The sequence below is a fragment of the Pipistrellus hanaki genome (assembly GCF_964339955.1).
Source record: "Pipistrellus hanaki genome assembly, chromosome: 19".
Lineage (NCBI taxonomy): Eukaryota > Metazoa > Chordata > Mammalia > Chiroptera > Vespertilionidae > Pipistrellus > Pipistrellus hanaki.
Window position 1 is genome coordinate 21852520 of NC_140521.1, and position 17620 is coordinate 21870139.

The window sequence follows — 17620 nt, forward strand, 5'->3', positions numbered from 1 at the left end:
AAAGCACTAGCATCATAGTATCAAGTAGTATATATATTGGGATTACATATTAACATTATAGGTTATTGTGAGGATTAAATGAGATGTCATATAAAGGATGTAAGGAATGTACAGCTAAATATATTTTAGCTAATATTATTCTAGCATGAAGCAGAATAAACTTAACAATAAGCTTTGCTTTGATGAGCTTTAAATTCTGGCACTAATTTCTATATTGGCAGGTACTTATTTATTCTTCTTAGCTCAAGTCTGACCTAATGGTCTTAAATGGCTCTAAATCAACAGTTCTCAAACTGTTGATTTAGAGCCATTTCTTAAAATCTACAAAGTCCCAAAGACCCTTTCTTAAAATCTATAAAGTGAACACTATTTTCATAATTTTATTAATAATAGTATAACTAGCCCAACCAGTTTGGCTCAGTGGATAGTGTCAGCCTGCGGACTGAAAAGTCCCAGGTTCAATTCCGGTCAAGGGCATGTACCTTGGTTGCTAACGGGCACATCCCTAGTTGGAGGTGTGTAGGAGGCAGTTGATTGATGTTTTTAACTCTATTTCTCTCCCTTCCTCTCTATAAAAAAATCAATAAAATATATTTTTAAAAATAATAGTATAACTAATTTTACTATTGGTCGAATACCATTTTCATTTTTCACTGTTGACATTTGTACTGATGGTGCCAAAGCAATGGTGGGCAACACTACAGAAACCTTAGCATGAATCAAAGCAGTGGGACCAGCATGCATTGGTGGGAATGTTATTCTTCACTGCCATGTGCTACCAAAGAGGGAAAAAATAAAGCTAGTTTCCCTTAAGAATGTGCCTAATGCTCTAGCCAGGTAGCTCAGTTGGTTGGAGCATCGTCCCCTTCCCCAAAAGGTTGCAGGTTCGATCCCCAGTTGGGATGGGTATGGGAGGCAACCGATGGATGTTTCTTTCTCATATCAATGTCTCTCTCTTTGTGTCTCTCCTCCTCCCTTCCATTCTCTCCAAAATCAATGGGAAAAATATCCTCGGGTGAGGATTAACAACAAAATAATAATAATGCAAGTCCTCTCATTCTTTTTAAATTTGGGACTGCATAATGATTTTTTTTTTTTTTTTACTAAAACACATGATGTTAATATGTAATAGGTTTATTATAAGTATTTTTAAATGAAATAATAAATGTTATCAGTTAGTGTTTAATATGGTAAATATCAATATCTAAATCTATCCAAACTAAAAGTTTTTGGAATCTTCAATAATTTTTAAGAGTGTAAAGAGGTTCTGAGACCAAAATGTAAAAGAACCACTATTCTAAATAGTTCTCCAGCCGAAGCTGGTTTGGCTCAGTGGCAGAGCGTCAATCTGCGGACTGAAAGGTTCCAGGTTCGATTCCGGTCAGGGGCATGTATGTTGGTTGCGGGCACATCCATGGTGGGGGGTGTGCAGGAGGCAGCTGGTCGATGTTTCTCTCTCATCGACCTTTCTAGCTCTCTCTCTCTCCCTTTCTCTCTGTAAAAAATCAATAAAATATATATTTTTTAAAAAATAGTTCTCCAATCTTGGGCTGGTCTCTTCTGATTACTCACAGGGAGACAGTGCTGAAGGCAAACCTGTCCAGTAGGAAATGACCACTTCCTGGCCAGGTCAGCAGTGGAGCCCTGTGAGCTAGTTAGCACTGTTCTCTCAGTAACAGGTCAGTCTAATGGAGCAGGACCACTGAATTCAAGAAGGGGCAGACCAGCCCTAACCGGTTTGGCTCAGTAGCTAGAGCGTAGGCATGAGGACTTAAGGGTCCCAGGTTCGATTCCAGTCAAGGGCATGTACCTTGGTTGCAGGTACATCCCTAGTAGGGGGTGTGCAGGAGGCAGCTGATCAATGTTTCTACGTTTCTCTCTCATCCATGTTCCTAACCTTCTGTCCTTTTCCCTTCCTCTCTGTAAAACAATCAAATATATATATATATATATATATATATATATATATATATATATATATATATATATATTTTTTTTTTTTTACAAAAAAGGGGAGGCCAAACACCTTTTTGGAAAGATGGGCTGTAAGTCTGGATCAAGGAAAAATAAACAGCCGAAACCCCTCTGGATTAGAAATTCTGTTTCTAAATAGATTAGGGAGAAACATGTTCTTTCCTGGCAAAAAGAGACAAAGGGGAATTGCCAAACTGAGCTCTAAGATTGATGTGGGACCCCTTCTTGTCTCTCTCCCTTCCAGGCAACAAGTGAACAAAGCCAGCCCTAAAACTCGAGGCCTTTCAGATTCTCCCCCTTAGCCCCAGCATAGAAAGTGGTGCATAGGCCTGAATATGGCGGGGCCCTGAATTTAATAAGAAATAAAAGCCAGGAGAAACGTTTGACCCATTTTGGCCTCTTGTCCTGAAATTCTCATCTCACTGCGGGGAAAGAATCAAGCCATGATCTAAGTAAAAATGGGATGCTGTCCAAGAGGCAAGGGAGAGAGGATCGCGATTCTAGCTTCAGAAAGGGCAGTTTCTGGAATTAGGAGACGGAGCATCACCAATGAGGTCAGAGCAAGGACCGACCGGCACCAGCTAGTGGGCTCAGTCTTCCTTCTGATCCCCGCGGGCAGCGCTCCTCACCACCACCTTCCTCCGGACCTCATTGTGTGGAAGTAACCCCGGCCAACCAGTCTGGACCGGATCCTGGTGCAATTACCTGCGCAACCACGGGCCTCGATTTCCTCCTCGGTAAAATGGGAAGAGTGACCGAGCTCACCTCCTAGGGTGCCTGCGAGGGTCACCTAAGATAATGCATATGCATCCCTTACAGGAGTCCTCAAACTTTTTAAAGTGGGGGCCAGATCACGGTCCCTCAGAGAGCTGGAGGGCCGGACTATATGAACTACTAATCCCTACTGTAACACCTCGGCTGCGCTCACTGCCCAAAAAACCTGGCGGGCAGGATCAGACTCCTCTGCGGGCCGCATGTGGCCCGCGGGCCGTAGTTTGAAGACCCCTGCAGCCGTGGCACCCGCCCAGTGCTCAGAGGCAGAAGTTATTTATTATTTTAAAGTATATTTTATTGATTTTTTACAGAGAGGAAGGGCGAGGGATAGAGAGCTAGAAACATCCATGAGAGAGAAACATCGACCAGCTGCCTCCTGCACACACACCCCTCTGGGGATGTGCCCACAACCAAGGTACATGCCCTTGACCGGAATCGAACCTGGGACCCTTCAGTCCACAGGCCAACGCTATCCACTGAGCCAAACCGGTTTCGGCAGAGGCACAAGTTATCATTAGGGACATTCCTTTGTTCCATATTCTCCTCAGTGAGAGGTGTTTTTCGTTATTTCTCAATAGAATTCCTTTCTTTTTTATTTCCGAGGCTGTTATTTTCGAGGTTCTGGTCCCTCACATCCCTGAGTCATCACCATCGAGATGCAGGCTTCCGAGCCAGCCCCTCCTCCCGCCCTCCAGGGCTCCCTCTCCTGACGGCTCCGCCTCGCGGGGGCGGATCTCACCGCTGGCCACGCGTCTCCCCGGGGCCTGGCCACCTGTCCGCGGGGACGTCCCTCCGGGGCCGGGGCGCCTGTCCGCGGGGACGTCTCCGAAGAGGCAGCGTCCCGCTCGAGCCTCGCCCGGTTGTGAGGCTCCCCCACCCCCAGGGGGAGGCGAGGCCGGGGCGGCCGCGTTCCCACGGGAGGCCGAGGCCACACCCCGCGCTGAGGGCGCTGGGGGCCGGGCCGCACCTGGACGGGCCGGAGCGCCCCTCGGGGCCCCCGCGGGTCCGGGGCGGGGGAAGCCTCAGGGAGCTGCCGACCGCCCCGCGCGCCGCCCCGGGCGTGAGGCCGCGCAGGGGTCACGGCAGGGGTCACGGCTCCGGCGCCCCCTGGCGCCGCCGCGGAGACCCAGGCGCCGGCGCACCCCGCGGCGCGGCGAACAGGTGCGGCGCGCGTCAGGCGGCGGCGGAGGCGGGGCCAGGGGCGCGGCCGGAAGCCCGGGGCGGGTGCGGCGGCAGGGCGAGCGCGAGGGGCCCCGAAAGGCAGGAAGGAGCTCGCCGGGCTGCGCGGCGCGCGATGTGGAGCGGCCGCCTCGGCGCCTGAGCAGCCGCCGCCGCCGCCGCCGCCGCTGCCGGGACTGCCGCCGCGCGGAGGGACATGGAGCGCGGCTGCGGAGCGTGGCCGCCGGCAGCAGCAGCAGCGCGCGTGGAAGCGACAGCGGAGCGCAGCCGGCCCCGTGAGGCGCTGCCCGGCCGGCGGCGGCAGCGGCAGCGGCAGCAGCAACAGCAACAGGGCGGCTGAGAACCCGGCGGCGGAGGCGGCGGCGTTCCTCCCGCAACCTCGCCTCGCCTCGCGGCCCTAGCCTCCCTTCGCGGGGCCTCCCTGGACCACCCGTCCTCCGCGGCGCGCGGAGCGGCTGAGCCCGGGGGCGGGCGGGCGGAGGGCGCGTGCCGCCGGCGCGGGGGAGGGGCGGCCGGCGCGCGCCGCGCCCAGGACTCGCGGGGCCCGGGGGGCGCGTGCCGCGGCGCGGGGCGGGCGGGCGAGGCGCGGGGCGGCGCGGCGGGGCCCCTCCCCCTGCAGCCTGGCGCGCGCCGGCCGGGCCGCACCGCTGCGGGCTCCGCGCGCGGGCCATGTCCGCCTTCTGCCTGGGCTCGGCCGGCCGCGCTTCAGCACCCGCAGAGCCGGACAGCGCCTGCTGCATGGAGCTGCCCGCCGCGGACACCGACGGGAGTCCAGCCGCCGCCGCCGCCCAGGTGTCCTTCCCCGGGGGCCCCGGGGAGCTGGAACTGGCGTTAGAGGAGGAGCTGGCGCTGCTGGCGGCCGGGGAACGGCCGTCCGACCCCGGAGAGCAGCCTCCGGCCGAGCCCGGGCCTCTGGCCGAGGAGGCCGGGCTGCTGCTGCCTCTGCCCGCCCAGGACCCCGAGCTGCTGTCGGTGATCCGGCAGAAGGAGAAGGACCTGGTGCTGGCGGCCCGGCTGGGCAAGGCGCTGCTGGAGAAGAACCAGGACATGAGCCGGCAGTACGAACAAATGCACAAGGAGCTGACGGACAAACTGGAGGTGAGTTCGACCCCGTTGGGATGGGTGGGAAGCGGGGAGCCCAGACTCCCGCCAGGCCCTGGGCCGCTTCCGGAGCCACTCACCCACTCCACCCCTCCTGGCTCACCCTACCTCACAGAAAACCGCCTGGAAGCATGGGAGTAGGATGGAGGGTTTCGGATGATCAGACCATCGAATACACAGACTTTGCCACCCTGTTCACAACACATGGGTCCATGCACGCTGTGGACCAGTCATGTATGGACTGTACACAGCATCTCCAAGAGAGCTCACAGTATGACTGTTCATGCAGGCTGGGGTGGTGTGTGCACACAGAGCAGTGAGAAAGGGTAAGCATTTAAAATATGCTTCAGGTTTTCAGAGTAGTTAATCTCTAATCAGGGTGTTAGCCTAAGGCTTTCTAGTTTGGGCATTAAGGCCTCCAGATGCCCTTGTTTTAACTTCCCGGCAGCTCGGAGTTGTGGGAAACAAGTGCCCCTCAAGGAGCTTTTTATAGCCTTCAAATACTCGGGGATTAGGAAGCGTGGTTCCATTGCAGCCAGGCCAGCCCGGGCTCAGCGTGTGACCCTGGTGGTGGATTTAATTTGGGCCTCAGTATTTATGTGTATCTAAACAGCGCTTTTCTGAGTCCTGGGTCTCACACGTGCAATTGGATGGCCAGATATGAGGACCATATTGTTTCAACTATTATACGTACCCCTTAAAGGAGCTATAAGATTTCTGACATGTCTTGCCCTTAACTAGAAAAGGGTCTTAACTAGAACGTGGCATGGAACACCACCAGCATTTCTAAAAATTAGATTTAAAAAAGGGGAAGCATCGGTGTCAGCGGAGACAAGCTTATCTGTTTTCGGCCTGTGCATTTACTATTGTTACCCACTTTGGTTGCAGCCAGTTTTTTTGTTTTGTTTTGTTTTGTTTTTTTATTGGTTACAGGAGAATAGTACAGTCCTGAATAAGGTCTGAAATCGACCCGAGTCTGGTTCTATATCACGTGCTGCTGCTTGAACAGTCAGAATGTAGGCTGCAAAACTTTTCTAGAATACGATTTAGGTGTGTCTGTAGTCTAACAACATACCACAAGTAAATCGGGGAGAGAAAGAGGAAACCAGTGAGTGCCCTGTGGTTCAGGTGGCCTGTTAACTAGGTCTGCCAGGCGATGAACTCTCCAGATACCTCTGTGAAAAGCGGTTTGTGAAACCTATAGGTAGACTGCCAAAAAGCAGCCCAGTGAATTGAATTGTTTCATTTTCACTTGAAGTGGAGGTCTACAAATAAAAGGGTGTCTTTTTTTTTTTTTTTTTAAGAGATTTGATTACACGGCTCTATATAGAAGTACTACTGCAGAGATTTATACTTGATCTGAAATTCCTTCAGTGAGGGAGCTGATTGAAGAGACAGCCGACTTGAAAGGCCTATCGTATCAGTCAGCTTGATGAGTGGTAGATTTCAGAGTAGTCCTGAGGGTGCAGTTACACACATCCTGGGTCCCCTGTGGAGCCTTGAGACCTTTCTTCAACAAAGGAAAAGGATTTCAAAATTCCGTACCCAGACAGGTTCTGTTGTGAGTAAATTACCTTTGTCTATGAAATAGTTTAAAGCTCTTAAACTAGTTTTTAAAACCCTCACTCCTCTGCAGGTCCGCATCATGAACTCTAGTTAACTTCTGGAAGTTGGTTGCACAACAGTGTGAATGTACTTAACACTACTGAACTGTGCACTTAAAAATCAAGACGGGAAATTTTATGTGACGTATACTGCAGTCCCCCCTGACCTGAGGAGGATATGTCCCAAGACCCCCAGCAGATGCCGGAAACCACAGATAGTACCGAACCTCATATGTACTGTGTTTTTCCCTATACATGCATACCTATGATAAAGTTTAATTTATAAGGGAGGCACAGTAAGAGATTAACAACAACGAATAATACAACAGAACGATTAAGTCGAGAACTTTGACCTTTTCACTTACAGTAAATACTTCACAGCTTCCCTGGCGGTTCCAAATCGCCAGCTTTGTGTTTTGCAGCCGCTATTAAGTAAAATAAGGGTTACCTGAACACAAGCACTGCAGTGCCAGGTTAGGTGACCTGTTAACCCCGAGGGCTCTGAGTGACTAACTGGCGGGGAGTGTATGCAGCTGGACAAAGGGATGATTCACTTGCCGGGCAGGATAGAGTGGGAGGGTGCGAGATTTATCACGCTTCTCAGGTGGGTGCAAAGTTGAAAACTTATGAATTGTTTATTTCTGGAATTTTCCATTTAATATTTTTGGACCAAGCTTGACTGTGGGTAGTTGAAACTGTGGAAAGCGAAACTACAGATAAGGGAGGAATGCTGTACTTTTACCACATTTTTAAAAAGTTTATTTTTTAAAAGGCAAATATTGAGCAGCATTGAAGCTGTGCATGAAGAATTCAGGTATACTGTTTCTTCTAGATATGTTTGAAAATGATCTTAAAAATTTTTAGTTTTGGCTGGCCAGTGGGACATAGTTGGTTAGAGTGTCGTCCGATGCACCAAAAAGTTGTGGGTTCTGTTCTGGGTCATGGCACATACTTAGGTTGTGGGTTCGATTCCCCTGTTAGAGCACATATAGGAGGCAACTGATAAATGTTTCTCTCTCTCTCCCCCTTTCTCTCTCTAAAATCAAACTTTTTAATCTACAAATTCATAATAAATAAAAGGAAACTGAGGCCCAGAGAGACTGTGGACCCCAAGAAGGCATGCACTATATCAGTTGTTGTTTTATCCTCAGCCAGTCATTGTTATGTTCCACTGATCTGAGAGAAAGAGAGAAACATTGATGTGGGAGAGAAACATGGATTGGTTGCCTCCCCTACAGGCCCAAACCCACAACTCAGGTATGTGCCTTGCCTGGGAATCAAACCCTCAACCTTTTTGGTGTACAGGGTGACACTCCAGCCAATGAGCCACCCAGCAGGGGTTCTAGTACTATTTTTTTTTTTTAAGAGGGCAAAGCAAGTAAAATGAAAATGACTACATAATAGGACTCAGTGGTAGATTTAGGGAACATACCTAGGGGTCTTTATTTGCATTCAATGCTAGGTCCACTTTTTAAAAAGGTCTTTTTTCTTTGTAATTTTCAAGAAACATATCCTGAACTTATGAGAATGGTGTTGCTTTTTCAGTTCTTTGAAGAAGTCCATTTCTGTGACAACCAATTTTAGGTAGGATAATGGTACTAGCTTTTGTTTTTTCAGAGTTTTAAATAAACTTTTTCTTTTTTAGAATGATGTTAGATTTTCAGAAGAAATGTGGAAAGGTGGTGCAGAGAGTTCCCATATGCCCTCTACCTAGTTTCCTCTCTTTCTAACATCTTACATTAGTATGGTACACACCGTAATGAAGAAACCAGTACTACCTGGTCAGTGTGGCTCAGAGGTTGAGTCTCCACCCAGGAACCAAGAGGTCTCCAGTTCGATTCCCAGTCACCGCACATGCCATGGTTGCAGGCTTGATCCCCCAGTGTGGGATGTTCAGGAGGTAGCCAATCAGTGATGCTCTCTCATCACTGATGTTTCTCTCTCTCCCCTCTTCCTTCCTCTCTGAAATCAATAAAATAAAAAAATAAATATATATATATATATATATATATATATATATTTAAAAGAAACCAATACTGATACGTTATTATTAACTAAAGTCTTGAGTTTATTCAGATTTCCTTAGCCTTTAATGTATATTTCTGTTCCAGGATTCCATTCAGGATATCACATTATAGTTTTCATATCTTACGTCTCTTCTTTGCTGCAACAGTTTCTTAGACTTGCCTTATCGTTTTTTTAATTCATTTTTATTCATTGATTTTTTAATTTTTATTTTTTTTAGAGATAGAGGAAAGGGTGGGAGGAAGGAAGAGAGAAAGGGGGGGGGGAGAGAGAGCAACATGGATTTGTTGTTCCACTTATTTATGCATTTATTGGTTGATTCTAGTATGTGCCCTGACTGGGCATCAAACCTGAAACTAACTGAGCTATTTGGCCATGGTGAATTCTTTGTTTGTGATGACCTTGACACTTTTGATATTAATTTTCTATCCTGTGGAGGTATAACTGACCTTATAACATTATGTTAGTTTCAGGTATAGCTATTAACTTCTAAGACACCTTATAGTCCCAAGAAACAGGAAGCATGGGCAGAGCCTCCACACTTGCCGACAGTTCTGCCTGGAGCAGCGGTTGCCACCCGAGTCCATGAGGTCCGAAAGGTTGGCGACCACTGGCCTAGAATTTACTGGTTAATTCAGCCCTTAATTGAAATGCAATTCTAGGAGAAACCTTTCTTTTTCAGAGTAGATAAAGGCTACATTTTGTATGTTTATAAATAGGGAGGTCTTGACTTTCCTCCCCTCCCAACACCCACGTGTCGAGAAACTTGAATTAGGAACTTGGTCACGTGTCCAAAGAAACACGAGGACAGATTGATCAGCACCACCTGTCCTCAGCCCCGCCCCTCAAGTGGATCGGATTGTTTCAGTTGCTTGGTTGGGCTGCTCACTAACAGCTGCTTGCTGAATATTTTTAAGTCTCTCTGTTCTTTTAGAACACAAGCCTAATTTATCTGGCCTCCGCAACACTGTGAGTACCGAGTTCTTGCTATTGGCCGTCTGCTCAATATTTTTCATTTTGGAAAAACTCAGTAAAGCCAAGAATTAGTTTTAAGACTGTAATTATCACTTGTTTCCGCATTTCATCTTTCTGCAGTGTCTACAGTGAGTAAAACGTTCTCCTTTTGGACGTTTAGCAATATGAGGGAAGCACCGATAGAGCATGAATTCTCATGCTGCTGAGTAGAAGTCCCTCCCTTGTCGTTCCTTTTCCCACATGCTCCAAACAGAGATTGCATAAAGTACAACCGAAAAGTGACTTTTTCAACAAATATACTAGCATGGCTATAAACAAATGAGTTGTTCCCTTAAAGTGATCAACTTGGGAGGCTGTACATTTATTTTAATATTTATTAGCAAACTGCCTTTGCTAATGCGCTCAGAAATTTAGTTTTGGATCACTGCTTTTATCGTTTGGCACATTATTTGGCCTATTCTGTAATGGTAAATTTTCATCTTTTGGAGGTAAATTCAACTTTCAGAAACACACCTCACCCAGAGCAAAGTAAGGTGTGAATAGATGTCAGGATGAAATGCCATCACCTCCTTTTTAGACACATCTCAGATGTGAAGTAACGGGACCAATTTTCTTGTGAAACTACACTCTGGCCCGTAAGGCTTCCCCAAAGAAGCATTCCAACAAATATTTGAAAGGTGAAATCTTGCATAGATTGAGAGCCTCGCTTCCCAAGGTGAAGAGATGACTGAGTCCTCTGAAGGAGAAGATTCAGATGCTCCTGTTAGCCTGTTGAAATAGTTTCATGCTTGATAACAACCTTCGGTGCATCAGATCTTGGATAGGTGGGTGGGTGGGTGGTGGATGGATGGATGAATGGATACCTAGGCCTCATCCCATTCTTAACTAAATCACGATCTTTGAAACTGGGATTCAGGTGGGTATATTTTGGACATTTAAATCAGAGCTTTTCTGAGAGAGTGAAAGTTGAGGACCATTACTTTAACTTATATTTATATGATTCTTTAGGTATAGACTTGGCTTTTTTTTGTACATACTATGCTTTCAAGTAGGAGAATATACTTGCCTCATCGCACAGAAACAGGAAGATGTTCTTATTTCCTTCAATCCAAAAGAGTTTTTCTGTTAAGCTGCTCCTTCTAATCGTTTATACTTTTTCCTGCTTATCATTTTCACACACCACTTATTACAGGTATCCGACCGTCTCACTGGCATAAAAACTCCATGTAGGCAAGAACCATGTCTGTTTTGTTCATCACTGTGTCCCCACCACAATACTGGCTCCTAGTAAGCACTAAAGAATGAATGAATGGATTAGGAAAAAATGTGCAAGGCTACCAGGCCATGATTTAGAGTAGGCCTGCACCTGACCTTGCCTTAGTGATTTTGAAATACAGTGCTATATATATAGCAACAAATATTTATTGAGTGGTGATTTAGAGCACCAAACAGTCAAATGACTGGGACACAAATCCCAGCTCTGTCATTTACTAGTACTGATCTGAGCTCATTACTTAACCTCTTCTATTGCCTCATTTGTAAGATAAGATAGTAAATCTGAAGGGTCTCTGGAGTTCTTTCCGTTTCTGAAAATTCTGTCTGGTATTCTGCCAGGCAACAGAAGCCTTCTTAAGTCGTCATTTTAAATTGTTTAAATGTATAGTTCAATTAATTAGATAACTTGCTAAATTTCAGGTGAATTCCTAGGTCTAGAACCCCATGCCCAAGGACAAGAATAAACATAATAATTTAAGTATTTTCAAAAGGAATGGCATTCTCTTTATGAAACCAACTCCTTTTCTATTCTGGATGGAGGGGATATTTTTGTAGCTGTGAAAAGGACAACTTTTCCCTAGTGATAGTGTTTTGTTGTACTAAAAAAGAAAAGTTAGGCGAGGCCCTGGCCAGGTAGCTCAGGTGGTTAGAGCATGGTCCCAATACACCAAGGTTGTGGGTTCCATCCCTGGTCAGGGCACATACAAGACTCAACCAATGAATGCATGAGTAAATGGAACAACGAGTCGATGTTTCCCTCTTCTCTAAAATCAATAAACAAACAAAAAAAGTTAGGAGAGTGTGCAAAGAGAAAAAAAACGAATTTTTAACAGGTTTTAAATCTTCACTTTTCACCCAGCACTTAGAACAAGAGAAGCACGAACTAAGAAGACGATTTGAGAACCGAGAAGGAGAGTGGGAAGGGCGCGTGTCCGAGCTGGAGAGTGACGTGAAGCAGCTTCAGGATGAGCTGGAGCGGCAGCAAGTTCACCTACGGGAGGCAGATCGAGAGAAAACACGGGCTGTCCAGGAATTATCGGAACAGAACCAAAGGCTACTGGATCAGCTCAGCAGGGTGAGTCCCAAGTTAAGAATCGATGGTGTAAAATTCTTAACTGAATTTGAAAGCTGTATCATGTCAATCATGTGTAAAGTAAGACTAATTCTCACTTCCGTTGCGTTTGGTGTTATATCAGCAAGTTGAATATTTTTCACCTATAAGGACTTTAGCTGTGCTACGAATCAGGAGCCAAGACCCTTTCCTGGCATTGGCCAGCTTTTGAGGCTTTAACAATCACTTAACTTGGGGGTTTTCTCATTTTTTAAGAGAAAGAATTGTGTCTAATGATTTCTGACATTCCTTGTAGCTCTAAAAGTCTCTAATTACTTTACCTAGAGAAAACCTGTCACTGGGAAAATTATATTAATGTGTTTAGTTCAAATATCAAATGCCTCTGTCTTCAAACTGAAGGGAAAATTTCTAGGGCAGATGATTTTTATTGATGTTGCCTTTGTGAATGTAGATTCCTTTGTATTATTTAAATATGAAAGGAGATATGTGTATCTGTATTTAAAATTTGTTCTCTTTATTTCCACACTAAGTACAAATTCTTTAAAAAAAAATTCTTGTACCATTTATAGGGTGGTGTCATGAAAATACTAATTAACCAAGGTCAAGTCTGTAAAATCATTGCAAAGAAAGGGTTGGAAGGCTGGATAGGTGGAAATCTAATTTAAATATAGAACATACCTTTTTAACAAATGCAGGAATGTTGTTAATACCCTGTTCTCTAAATCCACCCACTTTTGAATCAAGAGCTGCACTTACTATTGTTCTTAAGTCCTTCTTGTGTGTTGAAAAGAAAACTGCTAACTCTTTAGTTACCAAAAGAAAAAAAGGACTTCTTCTCTGATCTCATCCGTAAGCCTTAATATTCTTTAAAAATTTTTTTTAATTGATTTCAGAGAGGAAGGAAGAGAGAGAGAAAGGGTGGCGGGGAGAGGGGAGAGAAGGAACATCAATAATGAGAGTGACTCATTGATTGGCTGCCTCCTGCATACCCCTTACTGGGGACCAAGCCTGCAACTCAGGCATGTGCCCTTGACCAGAATTGAACCCGGGAACCTTTAGTCTGCAGGCCAGTCCTCTATCCACTGAGCCAAACTGGCCAGGGCAGCACTAATATTCTCATGAGAGCATGGTTCCTCTTTGGTTCTTAGATCTTCGGGAAAGGCTTGGCTAGAGCAGCATATGGTAAATTCTTGGTGTTTTCACTAATTGGATGCTTAACACCTGTATGAGATTAGTGCACTAGTCAGTTGCTTTCAGAGGGTACTCAGAGACTAGTTAAAGCCTTCATGCCTCACAAGGAAGTGTGAAGTAAATGCTATAATAGAGAAAAGAAGAGGAAGGGGAGTAAAGAAGGATAGCATGGAAGGGAGAGGGAGAGGGAGAATAGGTGGGAGAGAAGGAAGAATATGTGAGAGAGAAGGGGAAAAAAAAGGAAAGGAGAGAGAAAGAGAGAGAGAGAGAGAGAGAGAGAGAGAGAGAGATGCATTCATATCAGAATATCTGAAAGGTTGCCCTGGCCTGGTGGCTCAGTTGATTGGAGTGTCCTCTCAGTGCATCACGGTTGTGGGTTCCATCCCCAGTCAGGGCATGTGTAAGAATAAATGGGTGGAGCAACAAATCAATGTTCTCTCTCTCTCTAAATTTTAAAAATGTATCCCTGGAACTGTCACTTAAAGTCAGCAGAGGCATGTCCTGCTTTTTCCTCGCTCTGTCTTGTTGCTGGGAATGCAGACATCCATCTTGGGGCCAGAGGATAAGGGCTGCGGCCTGGGATGGCGGAGTGAGGAGCTGGAAGGGGCTTGGGTTCTTGGAGAGTTAAAAGAATGAAGCCAGCATCTGCCTGAACTGCACACCTACTTCCTGACTTTTAGTTAAAAAGGAATAAACCACCGTCATATGTTAAAAAAAAAAAAAAAAAAAAAAAAGTAAAAAAATAGAACGTAGGTGAGAATTCAAGCAATAGATCTAAAGGCAGGGGTCCTCAAACTTTTTAAAGTGGGGGCCAGATCACGGTCCCTCAGAGAGCTGGAGGGCCGGACTATATGAACTACTAATTCCTACTGTAACACCTCGGCTGCGCTCACTGCCCAAAAAACCTGGCGGGCCAGATCAGACTCCTCTGCGGGCCGCATGTGGCCCGCGGGCCGTAGTTTGAAGACCCCTGATCTAAAGGTCTTACCTGCAAGTTTCCTGTCTAGGGAATCCAGTCACCATTTGATTGGCTGGAAAGGAAGAGTTTGATAGTTCTTCAAGAAGTCATTTACAGCCGAAACCTGTTTGGCTCAGTGGATAAAGCATCGGCCTGCAGACTGAAAGGTCCCATGTTCGATTCTGATCAGGGGCATGTACCTTGGTTGCGGGCACATCCCCAGTGGGAAGGGTACAAGAGGCAGCTGTTCAATGATTCTCTCATCGATGTTTCTAAATCTCTATCCCTCTCTCTTCCTCTCTGTAAAAAATCAATAAAATATATTAAAAAAAAAAAAGTCATTTACAGGGCCAGCTCATTAACTCAGTTCTAAACTGACTCAGTTCTAAAAACCATTTTTAGCAACTGGGGAGGGAATCTCTAACCTTGTGAGACTTTATACAGTTTTTTGAGTCTTTGTTATTCATGAAAGGTTAAACTAACCAGGTAGGCCTAGCAACATTGATTTGTTTGTTCAAAAACATACATTTCACGCTGATTCTGAGCAAGTGTTTCTTATGGAGACTTATGAAAGGAACACAACCAGCCAGAACAATGAAAGGGGAAATTATTTCTTGAGGCTGAATTCACGTTCTGAAAGAACTCTCGGTGGCCAAGCAGAGGAAGGGAGAAAGCAAACATAAGCATGACATAGGAAAGAGCCCAGAGCTGGGAATGCAGATGCTTCTCATTAGCAGGCGACCTTCTTGGTGCCTCACTTTCCTTGTCCTTAAAATGGGGGGGAAACGTGTGCTGCATGCAAGTACCGTACGTACTGCTGACGTGAGGCTAAGAGAAAGTGTTTACATTAAGTCGTATGAGAAGATAAGGATTTGTGTCGGTGTGGATGGTTCTTTTATTTAAGCAGTGCCTTTATAGTTGAGGTTCCTTTGCCTAATTTCTCTGTAGAAATTCCTGATAAGCAGCTCCCAAAAGATTGTAGGAGGATATCGTTTCCACTCGATCTAGATTCTTTGTATCCTCTCTGGCCTTGAATGTAGGCCTTTGGTGAGTTTAGCGGCCTTTTTTCCCCTTTCTCTTTTAAGCAGGACAATTCCCTGGGGTTTCTTTCCATCAGCAGCCAGTTTAGAGTGCTTTACATTTTTATTTTTTAACTGGGTATTCAGGAACTTGAGGACTCGAGCAGTACTTTGAAGTGAATTAAGGTTCTCCTAGGACAAGAAAGCAACCAGCAGAAGTAATAGAAGGCCATACTTTCCTTGCAGTGTACATAATGTGCTTTTATAAGCATGAAATGTATAATGTCTACAATGCAGTACAATATTTCTATGGTGCTTTTGTCCAAAGCATTTTTAAATATATTTCCTTTACTGCTGTGTCTTTCAAGGCAGTTGTTTGTTTGTTTGTTTGTTTGTTTGTTTTTAAATATATTTTTTATTGATTTCAGAGAGTAAAGGAGAGGGAGAGAGAGATAGAAACATCAGTGATGAGAGAGAATCATTGATTAACTGCCTCCTGCACACCCCTGCACATTGGGGATCATCCCACAACCAGGCATGTGCCTTGCCAGGAATTGAACTGTGACCTCCTGGTTCTTAGGTCGAAGCTTAACTGCTGAGCCATGCTGGCTGGGCTGTTATGTTTTTTAATAATAGTTTTATTAAGATATAATTCACAGACCATAACATTTACTTTTTAAAAGTGTACAATTCCATAGTTTTTAGTATATTTACAGAGTTGTGCTACCAGCTCCACTATCTAATTATAGGCTGTCTTACCTCTCTCCCTTCAAACAAACCTGTACCTATCAGCAGCCACTCCCCGAGTCCTCCTAACCGGCTACTGCATGCCCTGACAACCACTAATCTCTGTCTATGGATTTGCCTATTCTACACATTTCATATGTGACCCTTTGTGACTGGCTTCTTTCCCTTAGCACAATGTTTCTACATCGTAGCAGGCATTAGTGCTTTATTTTGGTAGCTGAAGAGTATTCCACTGCGTGGAGATAACACAGTTTGTTTATCCACTCATTATTTGGTGAACATTTAGGTTGTTTCCACTTGTCGGCTACTATAAACATTCATGTACAGGTGTTCTGTGTGACTAAGGTTCTTTTCAGCTCTAAAATAGGGTGCTGTGAGCATGTGTATCCGGGAGCCTCTGGATCCTCGTTACGATGAATAAAGAGAAGGTGTTGTTCTGAGTCCATAGCTGGGAAAGCTTTAGGGACAGGAAGAAAGATACGTGTCTTGCTTAAGGATCTTCCTTTTGAAGACTGATTGGGCCTCAGTTTCCAATTTCTGAGGCAGCAATTAAGATCAGAGGCGTTGGAGCCAGACAACCCTGGGACCAAACACAGACTCTGCTCTTTACCAGCTAGATGAACATGGAAACCTTTTTTTCACCTTAGTTTCCTCCTCCATGTAGTAAACAATTATATTATTTCTAGTGCCTGGTAGTGTTGTGAGGACTAAGCGAGAGAATGTATGTTACAGCTCCAATCACAAAATCTAGCGTATCTTAAGTGCTCAGTAAGTATGGTAGCTGTCATTATAATCATCATGCCCTTGTCATGTCAGTGGGACTTCAGCATTTGTGAAACACGGATTCTCTCACTTGAGAGTGTCCCCAGCACATGCCAGTAGATGAAAATGTTTCATTTAGTACATTAGTCGCTATGCAAAAATATTTGTGTAAAATTGATTATCCCAGGAGTTGAGCTGGGTTTATTCTATGGCACCCTGTATTCCCTGGATACACCTGTATATGCTGCTGCATATATCCTGGGGATACCTTGATGGCCTGTTTTTTTGCTTATTTGGACAAAATGCCCTCTAAGTTCTCTTCTAGCTTCTAAGATCACGAGTCTTGTTTTGTGAAACTCAGGCTGATGTATTTGGAGAAAGTGTAATTTGCTTCCCAAGTTACAAAGTAATATCACGATGGCATTGACAGTGGCGTTTCATAGGACGTGTTAGACATTTATCATCCTGACTATATCACAAGTGGAAAGAATACAGTGGGCCTTGCTCGCACAAAGGGCTCCTGGCTGTACTTGTTGTCTAAGGAGAGTATTCCCTTTAAAAGCTTCAGATGGAGGTTTGGTGAAAAGCCTTCTGATACATAATACAGTATTTTTCATGGCATGACAGCAAAAACCTCCAGAGCCCCAGACAACTTTAATCAACAGCAGCAGCAAAGATATCGGGGTTCTGATCCGTATTAAAGAGGTGATTATTCGCACATTTATCCTGCTACAGCGTATAACAAACAGTTTATTTTTTTTATTTTTTTTAATATATTTTATTGATATTTTACAGAGAGGAAGGGAGAGAGATAGAGTGCCAGAAGCATCGATGAGAGAGAAACATCAACCAGCTGCCTCCTGCACACCCCCCACCGGGGATGTGCCCGCAACCAATGTACATGCCCCTGACCGGAATCGAACCTGAGACCTTTCAGTCCGCAGGCCGACGCTCTACCACTGAG

At 45.3% G+C, this 17620-nt stretch overlaps 1 protein-coding gene across 3 annotated transcripts in view; it reads left to right on the forward strand.

Annotated features, from left to right (window-relative positions):
• Positions 1-4506: 4506 nt before the first annotated feature.
• Positions 4507-17620, forward strand: part of BICDL1 (BICD family like cargo adaptor 1) — a 92407-nt gene continuing 79293 nt past the window's right edge. For all 3 annotated transcript variants that reach the window (XR_014793548.1, XM_084868300.1, XM_084868301.1), the window contains exons 1-2: positions 4507-5025; positions 11767-11982. Coding sequence is in view for 2 of the 3 variants with exons in the window: in XM_084868300.1 (XP_084724426.1) it covers positions 4597-5025; positions 11767-11982 (645 nt within the window). In the remaining variant the exon portion in view is untranslated. The remainder of the gene's footprint in view (positions 5026-11766; positions 11983-17620) is intronic.